This window comes from Asparagus officinalis, chromosome 7 (assembly GCF_001876935.1).
Source record: "Asparagus officinalis chromosome 7, Aspof.V1, whole genome shotgun sequence".
In the NCBI taxonomy this organism is placed as follows: domain Eukaryota; kingdom Viridiplantae; phylum Streptophyta; class Magnoliopsida; order Asparagales; family Asparagaceae; genus Asparagus; species Asparagus officinalis.
The window spans coordinates 34,842,204-34,861,984 of NC_033800.1; the positions used below are offsets into that span (position 1 = coordinate 34,842,204).

The window sequence follows — 19,781 nt, forward strand, 5'->3', positions numbered from 1 at the left end:
AAATAGTACTTCATCATCTTCTTTTATTTATTTGTTTGTTTGGATAGAAATTGGATATATTATTTAAGATCATTTGCCCTTGGTAAATCTCTAATTTAAGTGGACCACACTTTTTATCCACTTCACCTCTACTTCTGAGCTTTCAATGGCGGAAAAAAGAAAAATTCCACAATGACCCAAAATATTGGACCAACAATGGGACAGGTGAGGTGTCCCCCTTCTATTGCATAATGAATTAGTCATCATTAATGATGGACAACTCATTATGCAATAGGAGGGGGACACCTAACTTGTCCCCCCGTTGGTCCCATATTTTGGGTCCCTGTAGCAAAACTCCGGAAAAAAATCTAGGAAGTGGGAATGTCACCTAGACGTCACATCTGTATTTATGGAAGTCGCTGAAATAGTCTTTTCGGAGAAACAAACATAATTTTTTGCTTAAACATAACTTTTTACTTCATCTACTTCAGTTATTTCTTTGCTACTTTCGTGCAAATAAACATGCCCTAAGTTGATTTTAAGAAAGCATGTGTGAGCACTGTCTTTTTCGGGGGTGGGGGAGGTTGGGATTTGAGTATGACGCTCTAGTATGGGGGATCAAATTGGCCTTTTAGCCTATTTTTTCTGGCACTTTCATAACTATAATTTACCCTGTTTAACTTTTACATATCAAGTTTTTCGAAACTTCAAAACTTTGTTACCTCAATGTTTACATATTTTTAACTTCATACCCATACTTTGAGTATTGAAGTGTCACAAACTAAATTCTGTTGTATCAAAGTGCCAAAAAAATTCTAATTCATCAAATTTATAAATGGTGTAAAGTTTAAGATATTAAAGTGTTTAAAAAAAGTTGACGATTAACATTAGAAAATGTGTACACTTTAGAGTACCAAATTGTAAGACCCATTGGGATTTAAGGGACTAATGAGCAATTTTAAAGATTTGGGACTAGTAAATAACCAATAAAATTATATGAGGTTCTCTATTAGTCCCTGACATATTCAATAATTCCAAATTAGTTCCTGGAAGCCTCGAAATGGCTCATAAGTCCCTCAAATCATAAGTGGTTTTACAAGTTGATCTCTCAATGACCAAAATGCTCTCGGCTTAGATATCCCCCAAAATTATATATATATATCATATAATATAATATATATTATATAATATATATATATTATATATATATATATATAGTATATAATAATATATATTATATATATATATATATATATATATTATATAAAGACAATGGTTTTGATTACTGCGCGGACCCATTTTGCTGAGACCCTATTGGATTTGATGGACTTAGAGCAATTTCAAAGTTTGTGAGGCGACTAATATGGTATGCATTTGAAATATGAAGGGACTGATATCTAAAAGTTATATGAAACAATTTATATCTCTTCTCAGCAACACTCTCAGCTAAAGCCCTGGTTAGAGAAGAGGAAGAGAGAAAGAGTTAATGGCACCTCGGCCGTTGGCTTCTCAGTCTTCTCTTTGCCCATCTTTCTCTCCCTCCAACTGTTCGGTCTGCAATTTTTTCTCATTTCCTTTTTTTTATTTATTTTCCCGTTTCATATGTATCAACTCTCTTTTTGGCTCTAACTTCTTTGTTCCTTTTGATTCTAATGGCAGTATATAGTTGAAGGCCTAGAGGAGGCGAAGCACCAAATAGCTAGTTTATGTCCTCCAAATTCCCACAAGTGGAGGATGGTCATAGCCTATGATGGCACAAATTTCTCAGGTTCATCCCAACTTCATTTCTCTTCTAATTCATGATAATTTTCTGTCAAGCAGTAGCCTGATTGTTGTTAGTTCTTAAATTGAAGCGATAAGTGCGCTTCTTGATTGATTTCTGCTGTACCCATTTTAGAAAATCTGGTTTCTCATCTGAAATTGCTATCAAAATTCATTTTTTACAAGAAACCTCTATGTTTGTTTAGTTTGCTTTTTTTGCTTCAAATTAGCATGACTAAAAGAAAGGAGGGCTTCTGGAGTTTCATTTGATCGGAGAATGCTTGGAAATTGAAGAAGAAATTTATAGTACAATTATAAGACCAACAATGCTTTATGGGTCGTCGGGCAATTATCAACATGTGCAAAGTGGCAGAAGTGGCAGAAGGGAGAATGTTATGATTGATATGTTTATTATGCACTTAGAGGTAAGGGTAAGAAATCAGTGCATTTGTAGGAGTTTAGAGGTTGCTACGATTGAGGATGGAGCGAGAGATAATTGAGTGTAGATAAAACGGAGGCCACTAAACGCGTCAGCTAGAAGAAGAGATTAGATTATGGTAATGTTGATTGGGCCATTTTATCTTTTAGAAAGCTTTGTTATGTTCCAATCTTGATTGGGCCATTAATCCTATAGAAAATTTTGATTTTCAGTGACTTGCGCTTTATTTTAATGTCTGCAGGAATGTATCAAAGAGACAAAATTTTACTTAATACATCTCGTCAAGGTATAAGAAGGACATCAAAGGAAAGTGTTAAGCTCTTCCCTACTAAAGACAGAAAAGGGGGAAAGTTCAGCCTGATCCATCATTTTAGTCACTGTAACACGTATCATCCCTGCTAGAAGAGAAATCACCTAACAAGCTACAATGCCGAGTGAACGTCTATTGTCTAAGTACTGCAAATTCTCAAAAATCTGCAAGAAATTAGGAGATAGTGAGAATGCTAGTTATCATAGTGAGAATGCTAGTTATCTCAGCTTCTTTCTTCGGATCACCCTCACCATTAACTAGGTCCTTGTGAATCTGCTAGAGTGGCAGAGCTTTTTGATAGCCAGCTAAAACTTGACATTAGCACTTTTAAGTTTACAACTAGGAGAAACATAAACTGAAATATTCATAACTAATCCTTTGTAGTTTGAACTATACTTCACTAACTTTTACTTAGTACCTTGTATTATTACTTTCATCTTCCTTATGCTAAGTGTTGTTGTGTGACTCAAATCCGTTTTCCCCAAACCCGAATTGTCTTTGACTGTCTCTGGAATTAACCGGGAACATGTTGCAGCAAGTGCTATGGTGTACGAGTTATGCATTGGCTAATTTGTGTTCTGTTTGGACAATAGCATTAAGCCCTATTGTTTATTTGGTTAATGGGAATTCTATATCTTAGTGGAAGTCCAGCAAGATATTGTTAGGTGGTCCAATTACATGGAATTAAATTCCAACAAAGACTCCTATGTTCACAAGGATATTCATGTAGGTTCTTTCTTTAAATACACTAATGGATGAAGATGGCAGATTGTAGCAGCAGTGGCAAAAGCATAAAAACCTTGCAGGCTGAAGTTATTTCAGTGAGATCGAAGCAAATTTGTTATCTTTTCGGCTCTCCTTTGTTCCTTTGTTTGAGAGAGATTGTATTCGGCTTTAAGGATTTTTCTAGGGATTGAGTGATTGAGAGATCTCCACATTGTATTCCTCACAAATTAGTAAAGCTATTCTCCTCATTCGCTCGTGGGCGTAAGCTACAAGCCGAATCACATATATCTTTATGTTAGTATGTTCTCGATATTATTTGTGCTTTCGTGTTATTGATATTAGTTTACAAATTGGTATCTGAACACTCAGCTATTGATCGGATAAGAAGATGTCGACAACCACTACAAAGTAGGATATCGAGAAGTTTGACGGCAACATCAGTTTCAGCTTTTGGCAAGTTAGGATGATTGCCATGTTGACACAGAGCGAATTGAAGAATGCTTTGTTTGAGAAGTTGAAGGAACAGTATATTGTGACGGAAGAAGATTGGAATGAATTAGATGATTAAGCTTTCATAGCGATTTAGTTATGTTTGACTAACGAAGTTTTGCAAAAAATTCTCACGGAGAAGAAAGTCTCTGATTTGTGATCTAAGTTGGAGGATTTGTATTTGATGAAAATCACCTCCTCTTAAAACAGCGTTTGTACACACTTCGGATGTCAGAAGGTACACCCATCAAATCTCATATTAGTAAATTTAGTTCTGTGGTTACAGATTTGAGTAAGATTATTGTTAAGATGATGAAGATCAAGCTCTATTGTTATTATATTTTTTGCCGCCTTCCTACAAGCACTTCAGGGACACTATGATTTACGGTCGAGATTATATTGGCATTAAGGACATCAAAAATAATTTGTTGAATAAGAAGAAGATCGACAAAGAGTTAATCACAAGCGAAAGTGGCGATAAACCTGATGACTTGTTTGTTTGAGGAAGATCAGAAAAAAGAGGCTTTGAAGATAACAGAAATAAGTCAGAGCATAAGAATCTGACCTGCGGATATTACAAGAAGACAGGGCATATCAAGGCCGATTGTTACAGGCTGAAGTACAAGAAGAAACAAGAAGGGTATGAAGAGAAATCAAAGAAGAACTTTGCTGAAGTCGGTATTGTTGAAGATATGATTTTGTTGGTTACAGGTGATAAAAACAAGAGCATGGATGATTGGATTTTGGATTCGGGTTGTTCATATGTGTCTTAATCGGGACTGGTTCACCACTTATGAAGCTATTGATGGTGGAGTTATTCTTATAGGAAATAACCTCTCATGTAAGACTATTATGAAGGGCACAATTCGGATTAAGATGCATGATAGAGTCATAAGGACTTTGACTAATGTTAGGTATGTTTTAGTTTAAGGAAGAATCTCATATCTTTAGACACACTTGATAGTCTTAAGTGCAATGTTTTAAGTAAATGTAGAGTTCTTAGGGTTACAAAAGGTTCTCTTGTGGTTATAAAAGGAAAAAAGATCGGCGACATGTATGCTTTGTAGGATTCTACCGTTATCGGTTCGGCTGCAATTGCATCATCGATATCAGGAGTTGATACTACTAGATTGTGGCATATGAGACTTGGTTATATAAGTGAGTGTGGATTGGCCGAGTTGTGCAAGAAAGGTCTTTTATGTGGACAGAGTATAGAAAAATTAGGATTCTACGAGCATTGCATCTTCAGAAAGCAGAAAAGAGTTAGCTTACAGACTAAAGGTACTTTGGATTATATCCATCAAATCTTTGGGAACATTCTCAATTTGTCTCGAATGGTAGTAGTTCGAGATATTTGTTAACCTTAATTGATGACTACTCTATGAAGGTTTGGGTCTACTTATTGAGACATAAAAATGAGGGAGTTGTGACTTTCAAGCAGTGAAAGTCTTTGATTGAGAAGTGGACTAGGAGTCTGATTAAGAGGCTTAGAACTGATAATAACCTTGAGTTCTATGGAGAAGAATTTAATGAGTTCTGTAAGGAGCGAATCGTTAGATATCGCACAGTCTGTTGCACACCGCAACAGAATGAAGTGACAAAACGTATGAATAGAACCCTTTTGGAGAAAGCTCATTATATGTTGTTTAATGCAAGTTTAGATAAAGAATATTGGGCAGAAGCGGTGAATACGACTTGTTACTTAGTGAGTCGGTCGCCATCTACTGCTATTGGTTGTAATACTCCAGATGAGGTTTAGTCCAGTAAGCCTATGGATTATTTTAATATTAGAATATTTGGTTGCCCTGCATATACGAATGTCAGTCAAGGGAGACTTGAGCCTCGAGCGAAGAAGTGCATATTCTTAGGTTATGCATCGGGTATTAAAGGTTTTATATTGTGGTATCTTGATCCGAAGTCTCCTAAAATTATTATCAGTCGTGATGTTACTTTTGATAAATTTGTTATATTATATTAAAAACAGTCACCAATTTAAGTTGATGATAAAACACGCACTATAGAGCAAAAGGTAGAGTTAGAAATTCGTGATTTAGCTCTTCAAGACTACAGGAGTTCAGCAGCCAGATTCCATTCAAGTAGATGTAGCACCTCAGCAACTACAGGAAGAGGGGGAATACAATACTGCTAGAGATCAGTCTATACGAGATATTCGACCACTGCGAACATATCAGGATACGATAGCTTATGCATTGTAGGTTGACAATTTTGTGCCCTTTAGCTATTCAAGAGCTACTTCAGGTGATGACTTCGCTAAAAGTTACGACCGTCGTGCAAACAATTCAGTTGATTTGTTGAGAAGGTCTCTTTCATTTGGCAAGTTCAAGTCGGGCTTGGATTTGATCGATATTTGCCACACTTAGTTGCCCTGCGACGCTATTGGAGAAGGCGGAGTAAGTTAACTAATTTTAGAGTGAGGAATTTCTACGCATTTGAGTCAATGCGGAGATTTGTTGTTGTGTGACTCAAATCCGTTTTATCTAAATCCGAATTGTCTTTGTCTGCATCTGGAATTAACTAAGAACATGTTGCAGCAAGTGCTATGGTGCACATGTTATGCGTTGGCTAATTGGTGTTCTTTTTGGCCAATAAGATTAAGTCCTATTGTTTATTTGGTTAATTGGAATTCTCTGTCTTAGTGGAAGTCCAGCAGGATAATGTTATTTGGTCCAATTACATAAAATTAAATTCCAACAAGGACTCCTATATTCACAAGGATATTCGTGTAGGTTCTTCTTTAAATACACCATTGGATGAAGACTACAGATTGTAGCAGCAGCGGCAAAAGCATAAAAACCCTGCTGGCTAAAGTTATTTCAGTGAGATTGGTGAAGCCTATTTGTTATCTTTTCGGTTCTCTTTTGTTCCTTTGTTTGAGAGATTGTATTAGGCATCAAGGATTTTCTAGGGATTAGTGATTGAGAGATCTCCATATTGTATTCGTGACAAATTAGTGAAGCTATTCTCCTGCTTCGCTCGTGGACGTAAGCTACAAGCCAAACCACGTATATCTTTGTGTTCGCTTTTGTGTGATTGATATTAGTTTATCCCAGGGTTTTGTGATAACACTAATATCTTGTAATATCCTTAACCAGGTACTGACCTATTGGAAGCAATGGAAAATGGATATCCCATTTGTTGACCCCTTCAAATAAACTCCTTCATTAAATCTTTGTTTTCTAGTAACCTCCATTATCTATTAACCTCAACAAAAATGGTATTGCTTGTAGGAAGTTTGTTTAATTTGTTAACAGAGATATAGCCACATGATAGACATGCAAATTTAATTTTGTTTTCTGAAATTTTCTTTTCGAGTAAATTTTCCAAAAAAGGAATCCAAATTTGTCTTCCTCCTAAGAGAACTCACCCGTTATCCTTATCAAAGAGGGAAAAAATCATCAGGGACCAGGTCCTTCCCAAGAATACATCACCATTACGAGGAACCTAGCAAACCCTCAAACATATTTTAAATATTTGAAAACCTTTCAGTTTGGGTCAGCTTCACATGGAGACAAGATAAACATTTCCAGTGTAATAAGGATTAGTGTTTCAGCACACGCCCATATTTGTACTTGTGTATGTGTGAGTGAATGCATTTGTGCACAGAAGTGTCCAGCATAGGATGTCTTGAACATATGGTGAATGACATGTCTACATCTATGTGCAAAGATGTAGTTGCAACTGACTTGATGAATGCAAATGTCAACATAACCAAAATTGTTATTCCATAAGATTGATTTACACATTTACTTGATTAGATCATTGTCACTTGATATCTTGGAGTGTTTGATCTTGAGTTAGAGGTGATATCATAATGTTGAAATGATAACTTGCAAGATCATCTTTAGAGTGTTCTAAACTAATGTTAAGAGTCCAATTCGCAAGTGTTTGAAATGACAAGAAAAAGATAGAAGTATGAAAACGCAGAACACCTGATGGACATTCTCTGTTTTATTTCATGTTCTATCTCATAAACATAATTATTATAGTTGCTTTTCCCCTCTAAATGCATTGCAGAAGTGTGTTACTCCATTTTGTCTTCTGGTTGCTAAGATTTTGAAAATTACATTACAGGCTGGCAGTACCAAGCATCACCACCAACTATACAATGCTTCGTAGAGAAAGCACTAATGCAAACAACTAAGCTAGACCGCAAGGAGCTTTGTCTTGTTGGTGCAAGTAGAACAGATGCTGGTGTTCATGCTTGGGGTCAGGTTTGACTATCTCATGTACATAAGTGTCATCCAAACTATATGAGCATGCATTGATTTTAGAGATGTACAATCGTGTTGTTTTATGTCTTAAAAAAATTATGAAGACATCTTTATCTGTCTGCATAGTGTTTTATATATGGGTTAACTGCTGATAGACCCTCTATAGAGTCCTGTTCTGGACTTACTACCCCTCTACTTTTATTTTTGCAGCAAGACCTCTGACTGAATTTGACTCTTTTACCCTCAGGGGGTCTATTTGTCAAGAAACTATTTTCTCACACTTTGAGGCTACAAGAGTCAAAAAATTCGCTTGGGGTTTGTCTGCAACAACAAATCCAGGGTTAGTATGCTCATAACAGAGATATTACAGGGGTCTATCCGCAATTAGCCCTTTATATTTGGTTATTCTGTCTTTAGAAGATTTGTTTTTGTTTTGAAGTCTTACAAATCACCAGATCAACGATATGTGACTGTGCTAAGGTTTCAGGTAGCACACTTTGTTACGCCTTTTACCTATGATGACGGGCTAGAAAGTCTTCATGCTGCTGTCAATGGGCTTCTACCCTCCACAATTAGAGTCCGAGAAATTAGCCCTGCGAAACCTGAGTTTCATGCTCGTTTCTCCACAATAAGCAAAATTTATCATTACAAGATATATGATAATCCAGTCATGGATCCTTTTCAATATCGATATGCCTGCCATAGTGCTTATAAACTCAATCCCGTTGCTATGCGAGAAGCTGCAGCATATTTCGTGGGGAAGCATGATTTCACCTCTTTTGCTAATTCAATACGCAACAATCATGTGCGAGATCCTGTGAAAGAAATTTTCCGGTGTGATGTCACAGAAATGGTATTTACGATATTTATGTTTTTTTACTTCTCCTTTCCTTTTTTTTCTTTTTTATGGGCATGCTTTAACACACTATCTTATTCTGTCATTTTATAGGATTCTCTTCTGCAGCTTGAAGTTGAGGGAACTGGTTTTTTATACAAACAAGTCAGAAACATGGTAATTTCATTTTCTACTATTTGATTATTTCAGAACGCTCAAGATTCTTTCTGTTATTTACTAGTTGATAAGCACAATCTAGAGACATCATGCTTCATATCAGCAAAAATCCTTTCGCCTCTCAATATTTTAGTTGTGTGCCAATTTCTATTTGATTTTTCTCACATATATACTTCAAGAGAAGCTTGAACAGGTTGAATGATCCATTTTTGGTTTACAGATTGTGCAATCTTATAGACGGACTTGTTTATCCTTAGGTAACTTGCATTAAGGAGTAGTCCAGTAAATAAACATTATTAGCCAATTAGATAATCCAATTTCAAACGGCAACAATTAATACATGCTTTTGCAAGTGTTTTTGGACAATCAAAACTAAACTTTAGAAATCAAAAGCTTGCTTATAGCCAGAATAAAGTTTTACACAGTTCTTGACTTCGACTCAAACTTACACGAAAGCAGTTGCAACTGTGGGGCAAGAATCGAGCAGATCCTGCCTAAGCCTCAAGAAGTAGGTCCTTAACTATATAAGTCAGTGCGGTAAAATCGTCAGCTAGGGAAGCTTAAATTGTAGATATAGCATTTAATCATTTGACAAATAAAGCTATTACTGATCATCTGTCATTTATCATAACAATACACCTTTACCATTTCCTCCCTGTAATAAGTAATACGAGGCATCTGCCCATTAATATTATCACTGCAGGTAGCTTTGCTGATTCAAATTGGAAAAGAGGCACTTCCACCTGATATCGTACCTAAGATCATCGCTGCTCGAGATCGCAGAGAGCTTGCGAAGGTGACACTCCCGGCTCCACCTCATGGACTATGTCTGATGTCTGTTAACTATGACCATGAACTTCTTCAACCTCCTGCAAATTTCCCACCTATTAGTTTCGGAAGAATTCATACAATCAGTAGATGTAAGCTTTGGCATTATTAGCAGACGAGGTACCTCAACGGAAAGCAATCCAATTTTGTTCGATTATTCATCTTGTTATCTTAGTTTCTTGCCTCTGTACTTTGATCCAGTTTTAATTAAGGCGGTTTACAAATGTAGTTTCCTTGTGCTGCTGTAATAAGATTGTATATTTGTTTTTTTGTTTTTTCCCCCTCTCAAATATGTTCCATTTAACTCCGATGTCACAAGCATTATGGACCTAACTTCTAACTGCAAAATGAAAGCAAGGATTTTTTTTTAATTAGAATAATTTTAACTTGGAACCTTTTTTTTTTTTGGTGGAAGAGAAAAAAGAATGAGATCCCCAAGCAAGAGCTACTCAAAAAGGATTTAACTTGGAACCTTTTTTTTTTTTTGGTGGAAGAGAAAAAAGAATGAGATCCCCAAGCAAGAGCTACTCAAAAAGGATTTTCTTCCATAGCATGCCAATAGTTAATTATAATTTTACATAACTCTGTTAGGAAGGCTAAGGTCATTTGGAAACCAAACAGCTCATTAACCAATATTTTCTTGAAGGAAAATGCAATGATGCTAATGAGGATAAAATCTCCCATGCAAAGCATGGAGGATGCTTTAATTTAATGATGATGGGTTTTTCAAACAAGGAAGAGACTTTTTGCCGAGGGACACAATCTCTAAGATGGCATGTTTCTTCATAGATAAACAAGGTTAGTACTCTTGAGATCATGCATTGAGGCTAGAGGACATTGGTTTATTTTGTGGTATGCCATATATTGATAGTGAATATCTCTTAGTGATCTCCTAGTGCATGTAGTGCAGGTTTGTCATTCAATTCTTAATAATCAGGTTGTACCCAAGTGGACAAGAGGGATTTTGTACCTTACAAAATAATTACTGGGCTACCCTTGCATGTGAAGGACATAAGCTTCAACCTTGAGGTTGGTCTGATGAGAAATTTGTCTCTTGACGTAAAAGTGAGGAATTTAATTTCATCAAAAAAATATGATATTAATTTGATCTCTCTACCATAGAGCGCCGAATGAGGTTGAGATTGACCATAACTACAACTATGTCTTAACACAATCAATTTTGGATTTAAACCAAATTCTTATGATTTTTAATTGAAGTCCAACCTAGATTTTTGGTCCGAATTGAGTTATCCTTGATCTAGTTAGGCCAATTGACACCAATGAGTTGTATGTTTACAAATCCTAAATCTTAATTCTTGATGATTTTATAAAAGAAACATAAATTTCTACTACTCATATTATCTTATGTGTGAAATACGGAATATTGACACAATTTTATTGGACGTTTCTCTCATGAAGAAAATATAACTGGATGAACTATGAACTCTCTTTCTATAAGTATGAAATAATATATATTGTTTTCCTTAACATGATCAGTAATTTAATTATGATACAGGGATATGGAAGTTCCTTTTGTTTTTCTATCTATTCTTGAATAGTTAATTTTAAAAATATGTGTAAATTTTATTTGTTGTATTAGAATGTGCGCTTGGCATAGTACAAGCATGGCCCATACCTGCCCATCTATTTAGAACATGGAGTCGGCCATAAGAATTGCAGCCAATACGTAAAAAACTGGCATTGGACTCAAAAAAATTAATTGAACCTAGATCGCGCTTATACGAGTCTAGACTTGCCCCTACATGAGATAAAGACTAATCACGGAGATGAACATAACACAAATTGACTCAACATTAACTTATGCATGCACAAGGGAATAGAGCTTACCCTTCTTCCCTAGATTGACAATTCTTACAATTAATAGAATCTGTATCGTTTCTTGTTTTTTTAATAGTGCTTGGTTGTAGAAAACGGAATTCCTTCAAAACACTTCAATGAGTTCTATATATTAAGTCAAGAATGTAAATTCCTTTTTTAATACATCTTGCTGAAAGAAGATAAGATTCCTCCCTTTTAACCTAAAAGCGATAACAATAACCAGATCACCACAAGGACAAAAAAAAAAGAACAATAAATAAAAATAAATCAATAAGTAGTAGAGCAAACACACCAATCAGAGCAGCCTTCACATTGGATCATAAGATCATCAGGATTGTAAGGCATTTCACATTTGCAGAATCTGCACCAACCAACAGGCAAGTTAGCAAAACAATATCTGTTACACCTAGTTGTGTGAAGTCAACAGCAAAGAATAAGCCAACTTGCTAGATTATGACTTGAACTCTTGTATCAATTATATTGCTAGGGGAAAAAATGGATAACATAATAGAGCAGCTAGGCTCTAAGTTGAATAGATTAAACTTGTTTCCAATATACAAACAAATTATCAACAACACTACTCTGTGCAATTAAAGGTATAAAGTTTAACATTCATCTTTCAGAAGCTTCCTGCTTACTGATCTTATGGTGCAGTGGCACTTAAAGGGAAGGGAAAGGGATATGAATGTGATAGAAGAGGAAGGAAAAATACAAAGTCTATCATATTGTGATCTAAGCTAATGTAATCGAAATGTCCATTATTAACATCCATTCTTCAATCATTATTTATTTTAAGTGATATATCTCCATCTAATTGGTTCAGTAGAAAAGATTTCATTTCCCACATTATGCAGGTGTCAGTAGCCGGAGTGTTTACTATTCCCAAAGTTATTTACCACAAAATAATTTTTTTTCTAGTTGCAAACTGCAGAACAAATCGTTTCTTTGTAGAACACCCAAAGACAATGATTGTCCATTTTTTGTGATATGCATCCATCTAAGTCGTTTAGTACAAAAGATTTCATTGCCAAATCATGTAGATGTCAGCAGAACTAGTGTTCATGATTTCAGCAGAACTAGTGTTCATGAGTCATGACCTTTTATTGTCCATTTTTTGTGATATGCATCCATCTAAGTCGTTTAGTACAAAAGATTTCATTGCCAAATCATGTAGATGTCAGCAGAACTAGTGTTCATGATTTCAGCAGAACTAGTGTTCATGAGTCATGACCTTTTCCAGTCGCTAACCTTGTAGGACAAACAAACTTTTGTGAAAAAACCCAAAAAGACAATCCCTAAACAATAAAAAATCGAACTTTTTTCCACCCCCACTTTCTATCTCCAACATCCTACTAATCATAAACCAATTAAACAGTTAAAACAGTTTTCATACACTGCGATCCGATCAGGCACGAAGCTCCCCGTGGCCGACTTATACTCAAACCTACAGAAGAAATCATCATTCCCAACCGTATCAAGCCTCGTGTAGTTCTTAAAACTATGAACAATGCACTTCCCCTCGATCGTGTCCGCGCTCTGCACGTCGAAGTGATCGGAGAGGAACAGCTCCTTGGCTCCATGAAACCTCCTCCGGCCACCGATCGACTCCTCCGGCCTGTAGTACCACCGAACCCTAACCTTCACGTGTGCCCCACGGCGATCGGCCTCGATCGCCTCCACCTTGGCCACGTACGGAGCTTTGGAGGAGTCCGGGGCCCGCATTAGCACTGAATCTCCCGCTGCAAAAGAAAAAAGCGGGAAACTTAGAGTTGAGGATGGGATTTTTTTTAAGGGTTTTGGGAAATTGAGAGAATTACGTTTGATGATTTTGTTGGAGCCCTTGATGGCATAGGAATCGAGGGTGCGTTTCGATGATGGGCGGGACATCAAAATAAAATAAAATAATACTGAAATATCCCATTCTAAACATAACAAAAAAAAAAACAATTAACCATAAGTACTTTAAAGCTTTTTAAACCATGTTTCACAACAATACATAAACCCCCTTACATCAAAATAAAATAAAATAATACTGAAATATCCCATTCTAAACATAACAAAAAAAAAAACAATTAACCATAAGTACTTTAAAGCTTTTTAAACCATGAGTATCCAACTAAAGAATGGAACGCAGCTCCAATTTCACAACAATACATAAACCCCCTTACATCAAAATAAAATAAAATAATACTGAAATATCCCATTCTAAACATAACAAAAAAAAAAACAATTAACCATAAGTACTTTAAAGCTTTTTAAACCATGAGTATCCAACTAAAGAATGGAACGCAGCTCCAATTATATTCAAGCAGAAGCATTCTAACTTCAAACGATAACCATAAGACTGGCTTCACTACTGCAGAACGGTAAAGAATTTTGTAGGAATCAAGGTAAATGTAGTACAACATGGTAAAATGTTCAATTTGTTTGAAACTCTTCCATAGGCCAAAGGCCTATGATGTATATTTATAGATAGTCAATGTGAATAGGTTGAGTACCCAAGAGTCACCCCCACTTAATGGGGTGTTACACCATCATAATGGGGTGTGAATGGAGGGATAATGAGGGGGAGACCAAATGCCTCCCTCATCTCATAATACTCCCCCTTATCCATCCATTACCTTGGGTTTAGCTTATGAACACTTCAGAGTTCGTAAAGCTAATGGGGTGGATACTTCTGGATCCAGAGTAAACTTGTTTGCCTCGTTAAAACCTTAGCTGTGGAAAACCCAGTGGGAAAAAACCATCAGCCTAAGGAAAAAGAGTACAACCCATAGGTTACTCCTCCTGAACCATACAAGCTTCAGGCTTGTAGGTCTTTCAGATGTCTCATCCCTATTCCTTTTACAAGTTTTACAAAAGTACATCTAGGCAGAGCCTTAGTGAACAAGTCAGCTAAATTATTACATGATTGGATCTGCTGTACTTTAACTTGCTCCTCCTTTTGAAGATCATGTGTCCAGAATAACTTGGGAGATATGTGCTTCGTCTTGTCACCCTTGATGAAGCCAGACTGAAGTTGAGCAACGCAGGCTGCATTGTCTTCAAATATAGTAGTTGGCTCAAGGTCACCAGTCTTCAGGCCGGTAGACACTAAGATGTGCTGAATGACAGAACGAAGCCAAACACATTCTTTGCTGGTTTCATGGATCGCGAGGAGTTCGGAATGGTTGGATGAGATTGCTACAGTGGTTTGCTTGACAGACCTCCAGGAGATGGCCGTACCACCGAATGTAAACACAAATCCGGTTTGTGATTTCTCGGTGTGGGGATCAGACCTGTAACCTGCATCTGAATAACCAATTAAGGTGGGAGACCCACCCTTCGGGAAATATAATCCCAGGTCTATAGACCCTTGGAGGTAGCGCAGAAGATGCTTAACTCCATTCCAGTGGCGCTTTGTGGACGCTGCACTGTATCTGGCTAGTAGGTTAACTAAAAATGCTATATCGGGACGGGTACAGTTAGCCAGATATAATAGTGCTCCAATGGCACTGAGGTAAGGTACTTCAGGACCTAGCATTTCCTCCCCCTCTTCCAGCGGACGGAAGGGGTCGTTCTTTACATCCAATGATCGAACAACCATTGGTGTACTAAGAGGATGACATTTATCCATTCGGAAATTTTTAAGTAATTTCCGTGTATATGTGGATTGGTGTAACAGGATACCACCCTTAAGGTGTTCGATCTGTAAGCCAAGACAATACTTTGTTTTGCCTAGGTCTTTCATTTCAAAAGTATTCTTAAGGCTTTCAGATATCCCAGCGATCTCTGCAGGAGATCCAATGAGATTTAAGTCGTCGACATAGACGGCGACTATAATGAATCCTGTTCCCGATCTTTTTATAAAGATACACGGGCAGACTTTATCATTTGTGAATCCTTGCGTAGCAAGGAACTCACTTAGTCTGTTATACCACATTTTCCCCGATTGCTTAAGACCATATAATGATCTTTGAAGCCTAACAGAATAGACGTCCCGAGGTCTATCTGCTATCTCTGGTGGAATTTTATATCCTTCAGGGAGTTTCATATAGATATCTTTATCTATATTGCCATATAGATATGCAGTCACAACGTCCATGAGCTGCATTTCTAGGCCTTCCAGAGATGAGAGGCTTATTAGGAATCGGAAGGTATTCCCATCCATAACCGGAGAATATGTTTTTTCATAGTCTATTCCCCGTCTTTGGGAAAAACCTTGTGCTACAAGCCGTGCTTTGTAGCGCACAACCTCGTTGTGTTCATTTCTTTTTCTGATGAAGACCCACTTATATCCCACAGGTTTTACACCTTCAGGTGTTTGGACTACTGGTCCAAAGACTTCGCGTTTCAAGAGTGAGTCCAGCTCTACTCCTATTGCCTCGTTCCACTTTGGCCAATCGTCTCTGCGTTTACATTCCGCTATAGACCGTGGTTTGATGTCATCGTCGTATTCAGTGACGTGAACGGCAATATCGAACGCAAAGTCGTCGTCGACGACTGTGCTTTTTCTGTCCAGTACCTCCTCAGTACGTACAAAATTTAATGATGTTTCTCCTATTTGTTCCTCTTCAGGGGAATCTAGGAGGGGAGAGGAAGCTGGGCTGAGCTCAGTATCCTGTGTTGGGTTCATTTTTATTTCTCCAGGATTTTTTCTTTTACGAGGGACTTTGTCCTTCGAACCTGGTGGGCGTCCTCTTTTCAATTGAGGTACAGCCGTTTCTGCTGCCGGCGGATTGCATCCATCTTTGGGGATGTCAATCCTAGCTGGCGTGTTGACAGCAGGGACGTGTGATCTGACAATCTTCTGGTTATCAGTAAATTTATCCGGAAGTAAATGTACTGTATTCTGAAGATGAAGAATCTTTAGGATCTCATCTTCACATTGAATAGTACGCAGATCATAATGAGACAAAGTCTTGGTGTTCCAAGAAATGGTCTTAGAAGCGTCAGACTTCCTGGACTGTGTGCCAAGTTTAGGAAATGAATCCTCAACAAATTCACAATCATCAAGACGTGCCTTAAATGCGTCACCCGTCTGGGGTTCAAGGTATCTTATTATAGAGGGCGAATCAAACCCTATATAGATACCCAAACGATACTGTGGACCCATTTTGGTCCTTTGTGGAGGAGCAATTGGGACGTAAACTGCACAACCAAACACTCTCAAATGTGAGATATTCGGAGGTGCACCATAAGCAAGCTGCATTGGTGACAAAATATGGCCACCAGAGGGCCGTATTCTGATAAGTGATGCTGCATGCAATATTGCATGACCCCAAACCTCAACAGGCAACTGTGATTGCATCAACAATGGACGAGCAATCCATTGTAATCTCTTAATTAGAGATTCTGCTAACCCGTTCTGGGTGTGAACATGTGCTACAGGATGTTCAACTTCGATGCCAGTTGCTAGGCAATAATCTTGAAAGACTTGTGAAGTGAATTCTCCCGCATTATCAAGACGTAATTTCTTGATTTGATTATCGGGGAAATGAGCCCGCAACTTAATAATTTGTGCCAATAGCTTTGAAAAAGCTAAGTTGCGGGTGGACAAAAGGCACACGTAAGACCACTTGGTTGATGCATCTATAAGTACCATAAAGTACCTAAATGGTCCACTTGCGGGGTGAATAGGCCCACAAATATCTCCATGTATTCTCTCCAAGAAGCTAGGAGACTCTAATCCCACTTTCAGAAGGGAAGGTCTCGTGATCAGTTTACCTTGAAAACAAGATAGACATGAGTAATCACTCTTCTGAAGAATCTTCAGGCTCTTCAGGTTGTGTCCACTTGATTGGCTCGTGATGCGGTGCATCATTGCTGATCCTGGGTGACCCAGTCTGTTATGCCAAAGTTTAAATTTCGACAAAGAATGGCACTTCTGGTGCACAATCATGTTAGCTTCTACTGGTTGAATATATGTATGATAGAGACCCGACGGGAGTCCCTTGAATCGTTCTAAGATAGTTTTTGAACCATCTTTTTGACGAGTTACATACAAATACTCATCCTCATTTATTTCATTGGTTTCTAAGTGATATCCGTTTAAACGAATATCCTTGAAACTTATGAGGTTTCTATTAGATTTCGGAGAGAATAATGCATCTTTTATTATTAGTCTCGTTTTATTTGGGAGCAATATCATTGCTTCACCAAATCCTTCTATTATATTAGATAGTCCTGAAATCGTAATTACAGGATCGTCATAATCATATAAGCTATTGAAATAGCTTCTTTCGCGAAGGATTGTGTGCGTCGAGGCACTGTCCACAAGGCACTCACACTTCATCTATAACATGAATGCAATATTTTAATCTAAAGAAAATAACTATCTTTATTGAAAAGTAAATTGCATTACATGGAAAGTAAAGAACTAAAGATGAAAGTACTATGAGAATTTAAATGCATATAAAGATAACATGGATCTAGTCGAGAAGATCATCCATTTCGAAGTCATCAGCAGTGAACTGAGTAGACGGCTGCTTTTCCACCAGATTTGTTTCAACAGGAGACTTCTGGCTCGCTAGATACAGATCTTGGAGGTGTCGCGGAGTGCGACAGTTTCTGGACCAATGTCCAGTCATGCCACATCTGTGGCATTTGTCCTCCCAAGTGTTCTTGGGAATGGACGACAGCTCAGTGGTCTTCTTCTTCCACTTCTTCTTTCCCTCACTATTGCTGCTCTGGGGCGGGTTGTTTTTCTGGGGTGGACATCTGGCCTGCCACTTAGGGGCTTTCCCCTTGTTGAATTTACCCTTATGCTTTTTCTTCTGCTTCTGGGAAGAAAACATGTGAGCTTCGGGTAGAGGAGCTGAGCCTGCAGGGCGTAGGTTATGAGTGGCCAAAAGCAATTCTCTGTTTTGCTCCGCCATCAGAAGGGTGGAGTGCAATTCAGAATACTTTTTGAACTTTCGTTCGCGGTACTGTTGCATGAGGATTGCATCCTTCTCGTGGAAGGATGTGTAAGTCTTCTCCAACATGCGTTCCTCCGAAACTTCTTCACCACACAACTTCAGGCGTGAGGTGATATTATGAAGTGCTGAGTTATACTCAGCTACGGACTTAAAGTCCTGAAGTCGGAGGTTTTCCCACTCATAACGTGCACGTGGGAGGATCACATCTTTCTGATGTTTGTATCGGTCCTCAAGTGCAGTCCACAATTCCTTTGGGTCCTCTACAGTCAGGTATTCGGCCTTCAGGGTCCGATCAATATGTCTCCTGATGTAGATAATGGCTTTCGCCTTATCTATATCAGAGACGATCACTGTAGTAGCAACCTCAGCATTATTTACAGCATTACCCGTACCAGTGGCCGGAGCCGGTGGAGCAGGAGTTGAAATTGTGGCTAATAAGCCCTGGGCACGTAAGTGGAACTTCAGGTCCACATGCCAACTCAAATAATTCTTGCCAGCAGCGTCTAGGACTTCGAAATCAACGCTCGCTATTTTAGCCATTTTATCTATGCATGTGAAAAACATGAATTAATAATAAGGAATTAAAAATTCATGCAATAAACATGTTGCGTGGATCAGCCCGTCACCAAAAAAATAAAAAGTGTCCAAAGTCCGATTATACAGTCCAAAGATAACAAAAATCATAAAATTAAAATACAATTTGGAAAACCCTTGGGGGTCCCTGTATTTTGCAAAAATGCCTTCGTCTTCAATAGAATACACCGGTCTTTGACTTTTTATAATTATATCCTCACTACAATTTCTCTCTCAGAAGTAAAAGAAAATGCAAGGAATTTAAATTTGGTGACAAACAGGCTGATCCAAAAACCACAACATTATTTATTTAAACATCCACGCAATTTAATAATAATATATGCAACATGCATAACAAATTGGGACAGTAAACCCTTGCTTTCTTTGAAATTTTTTTTTTAAACTTCTTGTTGTTTCTATGCGATACTGCCTACTTAATACTTTTAATATCATGTCAACATGAGCACATAAACATTTCTGTTTTTTATTTTATTTTTTTTTTGAATAGCAATTAACTAATAGTATTAATTACTAGTTATGCCAACAAATAATGAAAGCAATTAGATTAGATGAACAACAATAAAATTGCTTAATAAACTGAAAAATTCCCGAGTGAACAGTAACCCTCGGTGAACAGTAACAATTTTTTTTATTTTTTTTTAAATTTTCTAGTTGTCATATATTATTCTACGGA

General features: G+C 37.5%; 3 protein-coding genes across 3 annotated transcripts; 1 reads left to right on the forward strand and 2 right to left on the reverse strand.

Annotated features, from left to right (window-relative positions):
• On the forward strand, window positions 1,427-10,147 carry LOC109850684 (tRNA pseudouridine synthase A 1). Its single transcript, XM_020420741.1, has 6 exons — window positions 1,427-1,531; window positions 1,639-1,747; window positions 7,797-7,936; window positions 8,424-8,789; window positions 8,886-8,948; window positions 9,652-10,147. The coding sequence occupies exons 1-6, from the start codon at window positions 1,466-1,468 to the stop codon at window positions 9,886-9,888; spliced, it is 981 nt and encodes a 326-aa protein (XP_020276330.1). The 5' UTR covers window positions 1,427-1,465; the 3' UTR covers window positions 9,889-10,147.
• LOC109846951 (chromatin remodeling protein EBS-like) lies at window positions 11,883-13,504 on the reverse strand. The gene is made up of 3 exons (XM_020416192.1): window positions 13,433-13,504; window positions 13,009-13,354; window positions 11,883-11,976 (listed from the first exon to the last, which is right to left on the reverse strand). Exons 1-3 carry the CDS (start codon window positions 13,500-13,502, stop codon window positions 11,883-11,885), a joined length of 510 nt encoding a protein of 169 aa, XP_020271781.1. The 5' UTR covers window positions 13,503-13,504.
• LOC109846952 lies at window positions 18,026-19,054 on the reverse strand. Its single transcript, XM_020416193.1, has one exon. The coding sequence runs from the start codon at window positions 19,052-19,054 to the stop codon at window positions 18,026-18,028; it is 1,029 nt and encodes a 342-aa protein (XP_020271782.1).